The 10,274-nt window shown below is 44.2% G+C and overlaps 1 protein-coding gene across 11 annotated transcripts in view; it reads left to right on the forward strand.

Moving 5' to 3' along the window:
- The window catches only part of PUM1 (pumilio RNA binding family member 1), a 131,832-nt gene that overhangs the window by 97,254 nt on the left and 24,304 nt on the right, over window positions 1–10,274 (forward strand). For 10 of the 11 annotated variants that reach the window (XM_006030837.3, XM_006030838.3, XM_006030839.3 and 7 more), the window contains 3 exons: window positions 1,565–1,708; window positions 3,009–3,305; window positions 6,909–7,145. In XM_006030837.3, the coding sequence (XP_006030899.1) occupies window positions 1,565–1,708; window positions 3,009–3,305; window positions 6,909–7,145 (678 nt within the window). The remainder of the gene's footprint in view (window positions 1–1,564; window positions 1,709–3,008; window positions 3,306–6,908; window positions 7,146–10,274) is intronic. The other variant, XM_025212497.1, reaches the window with a different exon arrangement.

The raw sequence follows: 10,274 nt of genomic DNA on the forward strand, positions 1-10,274 counted from the left end.
GTGCGGGGAAGGCCGGGGTCCAGCCCCCATCCACAGCTGCAGCACCCACACTCTTCACCCATCGTGCCTTCCTGGAGCTGCTGCCCCGCACCCCCAAGACAAGCCATGGCTCCATCCTGTGCCCTGTTCTGCCCTAGCAGGGCAGTGCCTGCCCCAATCCCAGGCCCACTCCCTCCCTTACCACATAGGACTTGATCTGCCCCCCACACCCTTTCCCTCCCCCTTCCCCTTCCACCAGAACAGACTTATCAGCTGCGCACAGCTTGAGAGCTGCTGGGCTGTGCTCCTTGCCGCCTACATACTGCACTGTGGTTGCATGCACGCACAGGCATTTATGGGCCAAATTATTGGCCACATCAGGCCAATTTCTGATGCAATCAATTTTCTTTATATTGGTGCCATTTCAATATTGGACTGATATATTAGTCCACCTAGCTTAAGTTGTTTGTAAGAACTTGATTCCCATTCAGATGTTATTTTTTCAGATATCTTTATGGATCCCTGTAAATTGGTTTTGTTTTTATGATCTTGGCGAAATCGTGGCCACATGAAAGTTGATAACAACTCTCATTGACTTTAATGGAGCTAAGATTTCACTTTCATGTAGTGTTACTTACTGTTTTGATTATAAAATGAGAGAAGTAGTTAGCTGTGTTAATCTGAATTCAGGCAGAAGGCCAGGGCACCTTAATAGACAAACATACCAGAAGTGCATAAGCTTTCATAGGCAACAGTGGGCTTATGGTGTATGCTGTTGCCCGTGAAAGCTTACACATTTCTGAATGAATTAAGCAGGTCAGTGTGGCACCTTTATAGACTTCTACCCGACATAAAATGTCAACAAGTGGAATCAATAACTCGGTATTTGTTTTGGAAGAATTTACAGATAAATCATGCTGGACAGTTAAGGATAAGCAAATGATACTATAATTTTCAGTCTGAAGTCTTTTGTTTTGAATTTATTATAGTTGTTAAAGGATCCCTTGTGGTTTGGAAAGAATGTAGCTCCAAAAGACAATCTTTGATTATGAAGTTAAGAATATCAGACATATTACAAGGTTGATTTGATAGCTTCCAATTTGGCATTATTAAGGATTTTGAGAGAAATTTTCAAAATGGCTTCAGCCCACATAAAGAACAGTGGAGAAACCTCTCACTGCTGCCACCCACCCCTTCAGAAACCATGGAGAATTCCCATGTAGAAGCTGCCAGGTACTCATTGTTTCTGAAAATCTGGACACTATTTAGATGCCTCAAGGAGAGTTGAAGGTCCTGAACACCTTGCCTTTTCTTGTTGGCCAAGAGGCTTCTCTTGCAAACGAAAGGAACTAGAACTATATTGCCACAGGACTACATAACTGCATTCATTCTAGGGATTTCAGTATAATTTTAGCAAAAACTCATCCTCAATTGAAATAGTTATAACACTATAAAACTGTGAAGAGAACAGAATGCAGGAATTGTCCGTGTGAGAAATGGGCCTAATTCTGTTTCACCTAATCGTTCAGTAGCTTCTTGCTGGATGGATGGCTTAGTTGCATTAATTTGACTCTCTGTTGCTTAGGTTATCCGGTGCTGGCTCCTGCTGCTTATTATGACCAAACAGGTGCTCTTGTCGTGAACGCAGGGGCTCGGAACGGCCTGGGGGCCCCTGTGCGCCTTGTAGCCCCCGCTCCTGTCATCATCAGTTCCTCTGCAGCACAAGCAGGTAAGTCCTACTTGTGTGCATGTGGGTCCCGTTCATCTCATTGGAGAAGGGGATGATCTTGTAAGTGATGTTCACGTACTCCGCTGCAAGCATGTGGGCAGTGATGACACGCTCGCCCTCACTGAGATCCATTGGAGGAGCTGTTTTTGAGAACTTTCTTTATGCTCAGTGTGGGCTTAGCTGAAAACGTGTAAATGGCAAAGGGAGTATAGAACAGCATTCTGTGTATTTTGCAAGATTTCATTATTAGTAGGGACCTACCCAATTCATGGGGGATTGCCCCCCAATTTCACAGTCCAAGTGCAGCATCGGTCTCCATTTCCGTGGCAGAGCATGATGGGCCCCTGGCTGAGGGGCCCTGGAAGTCCCTCCCCATCCCTCCCTGGCCTTCTGTCAGTCTCCAAGGAGCGGCAGTACTTCTGGGGCCCCTGCTTGTTTTTTTAGCTTTTTTGTGGTCCCCACCCTCTTTTGAGGGACTGGGCTTTTTCTTGGGGGACCTATCAAATTCATGGTTTCCATGAAAATCACAAATTTGGTAGGTCCCTAATTAGTAGTGAAATTATTTGCAAAGCCTCATGACATTACAATTTTAAAATAGTCACGATTATAATCAGCTGTGTGAACATGTCCCAAACTCTTTGAAACTATTGCCTCTGTGATCTGAAATTCTCCACACTTGTGCTCCACAGATTTATCAAAAACGCAGTGTTTATTTTGTTTTTCTTTTAGCTCCAGGAACAAAAACAGTCAGCTTGACACTCCAGTCATTAGTGTTGCATGTTCCTGTTTCAGGCACAGCAGGGGAGTTGTATTTATCATAAAACCCATTAGAAACAGTTTCCAACTGTGGACCTATTGACTTAAAATGTTTAGGACTTTGAGGCAGGGACCATCTTTCTGTTCTGTGTTTGTACAGCACCTTGCACACTGGGGTCCTGATATGTGCTCTGGTTGATCTCTAGGTCTTGTTGTTGTTTCCATTGGTCTTCAGATTTAACAGAAAATTAATTTGGGAGCCCAATTCAAGCTGATAGTTGCCCCACTAAATTAGGGATCAGAAGAAGGTAGCAGCTGCATTTTGCAACCTTTCTTGAATAACCCTTCACAAATAGAGTGGCCTTTAAAAAGGGACACTCAAATACAGCTGTTAGAGATTTGAGGGGTCTCCTTATTCTAGCAGGCTAGTTTAATAGGATGGTTACAAGTTGCATAGTAAATAAAAGGGAAGTCGTAGTTTTTAGACTTGCTCAAAATGTATTTTTTTTAAACTGTACATTTTAATTGTTTTGCTTTTCTACAGCAGTTGCAGCAGCTGCAGCTTCAGCTAACGGTGCAGCTGGTGGTCTGGCAGGAACAACAAATGGACCATTTCGGCCTTTAGGAACTCAACAGCCTCAGCCTCAGCCCCAGCAGCAGCCCACCAACAATCTCGCCTCCAGCTCATTTTATGGCAACAACTCCCTAAGCAGCAATTCCCAGAGCAGCTCACTCTTTTCTCAGGGCTCTGCCCAGGCTGCCAACACTTCACTTGGCTTTGGAAGCAGCAGCTCTCTCGGTGCCACGCTGGGGTCTGCACTGGGAGGCTTTGGAACAGCAGGTAGGAATTGTAGCTGTGCTGCTGAGAGTGGGCGAGAAGGAAATGGTTTCAGACAAAACAAAATGGGTGATATATTTTCAGTGATAATGCCACAGAAGGCACTAGCCTTGTATAAACTGATATAACCCTGTTTCAGGATTATGCCAAGTAGCCATATGAGGTTAGATGGAAATTACCCCCTAGGCATCTCTTGACTCGGAGTGTATGCTGGTTTTTTTCATGTGGCCTATAAGAGATACCAGATTAAGAAATACTACTGAACAAACTTGGTATTAGGTTAACCAGCCTCTTGTGACTGATAGCTAAATTGTAGGGGCTGGTTATACTGAGGGATGCATATACCAGGGTGGATAAAAAGGATTATTTTTAAATAAATGAAGTCAGGTTTGCATGTTACTAGGGTAAGTTTTATTTACATAAAATTCACTCATTTTCCTTTCTTTTTAACATCAGCCCACTTAATAATTGAGGTCTTAAACACAGGCTTGCCACAATTTTAATATCTTCAAGTGATTTCAAATAAATAACTGGTAGAAGTAACTAGGTAAGCCCCTGCAATTCAAGTTTGCTGAAGTGCTAAATCATGTTTTGACAGCAGTAACCTCTCCCTCACATACAGAGACCATATTTTCCACTGTAGTTTGTTCTGTTAGTTCAGTTCAGTGACTGTTTATACAAAGCTGAGAAACGAATATGCAGTTGTAAAGCAGAAAAGCTTAGCTATGGATAAAAATTGTGAGAGGGGATGTCTACTAAAAATCTTAAAGTGATTGTTCCTAGTTATCATAGCCTTCATTTTCCCCCAATACTTTCTCTGTCAATAAATCAGTTTTTTAAATGCAGAACAAGTTTAGTTTTTTTCTTATGTCCCAGGTATTTTTTATAATGAACAAAAAAGCAATTTTAAATCTTTGTACATTTTAAATGAACTCCAGTTTCCATACCAAAAAAGATTTACACAAATAGAATCATGGAAAAGTGAGGCTGGAAGAAGACCTTGGGAAGTCGTCTAGTTTAACCTCTTGCTCAAGCCAGGATCTTCCCAGTCTAAACTATCTTTAGCTAAGTGTTTGTCTACCCTGTTGTTAAACTTCCAAAGATAGAGATTTCACAACCTCTCTGAGTGGTCTTTCCCGATGCTTATCCAACCTCAGAGTGAGAGAGTTTGTCCTAACACCCGATCTAAATTTCTCTTCTTACAACTTAAGATTTCCTCATCCTCTTCTCTGTCCTTGTCCTTTCCTATGTGGCCACAGAGAATATTCTGTCAGTACCCTCCATGTAATCACCTTTCAGATATATAGGATGCATCAAATTCCCCCCCTCAGTCTTCCCTTCCCTGAACTAAATAATCCCGGTTCGCCAAACTTTCCTCTTAAATCATGTTTCCTAGACCTCCTAAATAATTTTGTTGCTCCACGTTGGAATCTTTCTGTGTATTTCCTGAAGTGAGAACTGGACATGGGCCTCACCAATGCCAAAAAGAACAAAGGTTCACTTTTCTTGATTTGCTAGTGGCACTCATATTAATACAGCTTAGTGTGATATTAGCTTTCTTTGCGTCGAGCGCATCGTTGATTTGTATTCAGCTCAGGGTCCACTGTAATCCATAGGCCCTTTTCTGTAGTTCTGTTCCCCAGGCTGTATTTCTGCATTTAATTGTTCTATCCTAAATACAGAATTCTGTACTTGTCCTTACTACGTTTCATTCAGTTAATTTTGGGCAGCTTTTCCAGTTTGAGGTGATTCTGAATCCTAATCCTATCCTCAGAAGTGTTTGCAACTCCCCCCAGCTTGATGTCAACTGCTAATTTGCAGTGTGCATACTCAGTCCTATCCTCCACATCATTAATTAAGATCTTAATACCAGACCCAGGACAGACCCCCAAGGAAGTCTACTCAAAATTAGAGGTGCATCAATACAGATTTTTTGGGCTGATACCCATGGCTGATTATTAACAAGCTATATCAGCTGATACCAATCCAGTTGTTGATATGCAACCCGACAGCTTGGAGAGCAGAGTCTGGCTGGTAAGTCTGTTGTGGGGGTAAGGGGTGTGGGGGGAGTGGGAGAGGGAGATAAAGGCCTCTGTGGTGAGGGAGGGAGTGAGTGGGGCAGCGACAGGTGCTGCCCAGCCAGGTCTGTGCACAAGGCAAAAGCGGGCTGCTGCTGCGGTGTGGGCCTAGGGGTGGCGCTTGGGTCTTTCCAACAGGGAGGTTGGGCCAGGGCTGCACTGGGAGTGGGGGGCTGTGGCAAATTCTGGGGTGGCTGTAGCCCACCCCATATTGCCCCCTTCCAGCGCTGACGTTGCCCACCCTGAGCACAGTCCCGGCCCAACCCCCCCTGCCAGGAAGAGCCTGGCACTGCCCCGGGCCCCAGCCCGCAGCAGCAGCCCTCCTTCGTCCTGCACACATCTGGAGGGCACATGCCCTGCATGTCTCCTGCAGTGGTGCGCGCAGCTGCAGGAGCCATACCTCCAGAGAAGCCACTTGCAGCTCCATCCCGTGTCCCACCCCACCCCACCCCAGGTGGGCAGCGCCTGTCCCTGCCTCAGCCCCACTTGCTTCCTCATCATGGGGACCTTGATCTGCCCCGATCCCCGACACCCCTTCCCTCCCCACCCAGATTTACCAGCCAGACGCTGTTTTCCAGGCTGCCGGACTGGCCATGTGCATGCTGTGGCTTTGTGCGTGCATGTGATCTTTATCAGTGACGTTATCAGCCACATCAGTCAAAAAAAGCCAATTACCAGTAATGCCAATTTTCCTTTTATTGCTGCCGGTATGATATAGACCGAAATATCAGTGTACCTCTACTCAAAATCTCTTCCCAGTTAGCTGTTGATTCGTTGACTCTTCTTTGATCATAGCAATCCGACCAGCTATACATTACTTTACGATAGATTCCTCTAGAACAGGTGTATTTAACTCCCAGCATGTGTGCCAGTGGCATGTAAAGGCATTGTGCTTGGCATGCGTCTCAGGGTGGCTCACGGGGCAGTGGCTGGGGCTCTGCTGCCACAACAAGGATTGGGCCCCTGGCAGGTCCCCTGCTATTCACCCTGGCATGCCAACATCTTACAAGTTGAGGTTGTGGGTGTTTTTGGCACTCTTCCCAAAAATGTTGCTGCCCCCTGCTCTAGAACACTTCCTGAGGTCATAAATTAAAAAATGAACACTCATGTACTAAAAGTGCATCATTCACTATTTTCTGACAATGAAATGTGAAAATTAAGACTCCAAATATATATAGATTAAAATATCAGGAAGTATCAATGGTTATCCAATGAAAACCAGTCTTGCTTGAAGAAAATGAATACAAAGTACAAAGGCAAAACAATGTTAAAAACATGGATGATTTAAATAAGGGTTGTTTCTTTGCTGTTTTAAATCACAAGTCTTAATTATGATTTAAGTCCGTGCTTTATGGCTGATGCATGCTTCCCACTAAATTATGGTAAGAGCAGTCTTAAGCCATGCACACAGGCAGCCATGGCCAGCAGTGGACACGCTGATACATTTTTGTCTTTATTACCCATATCACCAAAACACCTATTATCTTGAACAACTTGTATAGTTTTTTTTTTCTTTTCCCTATTTTAGTTGCAAACTCTAACACTGGTAGTGGCTCCCGCCGAGACTCCCTCACAGGGAGCAGTGATCTGTACAAGAGGACATCTAGCAGTTTGACACCTATTGGACACAGTTTTTACAATGGCCTTGGCTTTTCCTCTTCTCCTGGACCTGTTGGCATGCCTCTTCCAAGTCAAGGACCTGGCCATTCTCAGACTCCACCACCTTCCTTATCCTCACATGGATCCTCTTCAAGTTTAAACCTGGGTAAGAGCCATTATGCTATTGACTTATCATTGAAATAATTGCATCAGTGAGTTCTGGGTTTACTTGCCCTCCTTGAAATTTAAGCAACTTTGTTAGCGGTTGGTGACATTTTTAGGTTGCAGGCCAGAGCGACCCAGTTCAGGTCAGAGGCAGATGGGTGGCTGCGCATGAGGATTCAGCCACCACTTTTCCTTGTGGCAGCCTTGGAATTGCACCTACAGCCAGTATTTACTGTGGCAGCAAGAGAGAGGAACTGCTGCTGAAACCCTTCTGCTGCTGAAGCCCCATATCTGCAAGTCAGATAAATTGGCTGTATGGACCATACCTATTCCCTGGGCCACTGGTTGACAACTGCTGAATTATATCATTTTTAGGGATAGGTGTATTCTGGGGCACTGTTCAAACATGATACTTTTGTGACAGGCTTTCAGTTTCGGAGAGCCAGGTTGTATAACACACTGAACTGGGAACTAGGACATCTGGACTATATTACTAGCCCTGCCCATGATTTTTATAAGAAAAATGGTAGATTACCACGCACCTCCATGATCTGCTAAAAATGTGTAGTGGTATCTGGAGCACCATTTAACTTTCTGTTACGGTTTGTATAGCTGTGCAATCTAATGATTTCACATTGATGTGGCCTAATGTAAGCAAAATGACGATAGGCTCTTAATTTAGTATACTGCTTTATGACATCCCTGACCATGGAAGACTTTAACTCATATTAACTCTGTAAGAAATGACTAGTGTTTTAGTTGGTGTCAAGAAAAAAATTTGAGTTGAGGAGCAGTGTCCAGCAAATGTACAGAAACAAAGAAAAATATTTGGACAAAAAAGCATATATAATATCATAAAGTAAAAAATTAATGTGCAAGTATTGTTCAATATGGGCTCTTCCAAAGTAAGAGAATTCACTTTGCTGAAGAGTTGATTCAGTGCATTGATCACTATGTGCCCGGGGGATTCTTGGTTTGTTTGTTTAAATAATATGTGGTGTACCCAATAGATAGCAGTTCAGTATTTGTTCAGGCTTTTGCTTGGTTCTGACTCTAATTTGAACATGTGTCCAGATCAACTAGTCCCTATAATATCTAGAACAAATCATTGTATATAGATGTATTTTACCTAGATTTTAATAGCACAGAGTGTGCACAGAGCGGCGGTTATATAGTAACTGAAGGTGAGGTCTGAGTTTTTATGTGAGAGGTGCTTATATAACATGATTTGGTTGTCGGGGAGGTTGAATATATTTGAACAGACTGGAAGCTTTACCTTTTATATATTTGTAAATTGCTTATCAGACTGACAGCTAATGCTGAGCAGTAAATAGATGTGGAGCATTAGAGTAAGAGCTGAATCGGAGTCAGTCTGGCACAGGGGCAGGTTTCTTGGTCTCTTGCCAAACAAGCAAAAGGGAGCATTTCCCTTTCAGTAAATTTAAGAAATAGGGTCAATCCGTCCAAAAAGTAACAGTGGAAAGAGAGAAGGGACACCAGAAACAGTCAAGGGTAAGCTTACATGCATTAAAGGACCTGTTACTATATTTATAAAAGTAGCTAGCAATGGACTACAATGGATCACTTGTAGAAAAGCATCCCTGCTCCATTGTTAAAGTTCTGCCCCCAGACAGGTGCTCACTAGCCTGTTTTTTTTCTGCCCTGCAGTTATCCAGAATGAGAGAGAGTCTGGTATAAAATGGCTTGTCCATTTGTCTTAAACTTTGTGAAAGACTACTTAGATTTTTTTAGCTCAGTTTGATTTATAATGCAGTCTCCAGTAAGGCAGTTGAAATTTAAATAAGATTTTTCCACATGTTTCTTTAGAGAGTACAGAATGGGATGTAGGGATTTGCAACATGCCTCGAGTGAAAGCTCTCACCATGTTTATTGATCCATAGTTTTACAATCTAGTATTAAGGATACACAAGTCAGTTACTGGGGATTAGTAAACCACATCTGTTCCCAGAGGGAAGTTGGAGAAGTCAGGTGAAGAAAGGGGGGCGTACAACCAGTGGAAGGGAGGAGCTGTCACCAAGGAGGAGTACTCCTCCTCGGCCCGGGGGTGTAGGAGGGCTATTAGGAAGGCCAAGGCAGAGGTGGAACTCAGGCTACCGTCCAGGATTTAGGACAACAAAAAGTCCTTTTTCAAGTACATTGGGAGCAAGAAGAGGGCACCAGGCAATGTAGGGCCCCTGCAAGACACAAACGGTAATCTAGTGGCTACTCCAGACGAGAGCTGATATTTTTAACAGTTTCTTTGCCTCTGTTTTCCTGAACAGGGACTGGGATTGTCCCTACCTCTGGTAGGTGGGATATCTTGGGGATAGCTCTGTCAAGCCTTCAGTCAGTGTAGATGTAGTTAGGGATCTTGTGGAAGGGCTAGACACTTTTAAATCTGCAGGTCCAGATGCCCTCCACCCAAGGGTGTTGAGGAAGTTGGCAGGGGTCATCGCGGAGCCCTTGGCCTGGCTGTATGAGCATTCATGGTCATCTGGCCAGGTGCCGGGGGATTGGAAACTGGCTAATGTGGTCCCAATTTTCAAGAAGGGGAGGAAAGAGGACCCAAGTAACTATAGGCCTGTAAGCCTCACCTTGGTGCTTGGGAAGATCTTGGAGAGAATCATCAAGGAGCACATGTGGGGGACCAGCAGGGGAGATAATGCTCAGGGGCAATCAGCATGGGTTCATCAAAGGCAGGTCCTGCCAGACCAACTTGATTGCCTTTTATGACCAAGTAACTAAATCCTTGGATGATGGTGTCGCTGTGGACGTAGTCTTTCTAGACTTTAAGAAGGCCTTTGACACTGTCTCTCACCCCATCCTCATCAATAAATTAAGTGACTGCCGCATTGATGCCTGCACAGTTGGATGGGTAAAAAAAATGGCTGATGGGGCTCACCCAGAGAGTAGTGTTGGACGGGTTGTACTCAACCTGGCGAGATGTGAGCAGTGGGGTCCCCCAGGGCTTGGTCCTTGGGCCCGCACTGTTTAACATCTTCATCAGCAACTTGGACGAGGGGGTGGAAAGCACGCTGTCCAAGTTTGCTGATGGCACTAAGATGTGGGGCGAGGTGGACACACTTGAAGGGAGAGAGAGGCTGCAACTAGATTTAGACAGACTACAAAA

The sequence above is a fragment of the Alligator sinensis genome, unplaced genomic scaffold, assembly GCF_000455745.1.
Source record: "Alligator sinensis unplaced genomic scaffold, ASM45574v1 scaffold3_1, whole genome shotgun sequence".
Classification (NCBI taxonomy): Eukaryota; Metazoa; Chordata; order Crocodylia; family Alligatoridae; genus Alligator; species Alligator sinensis.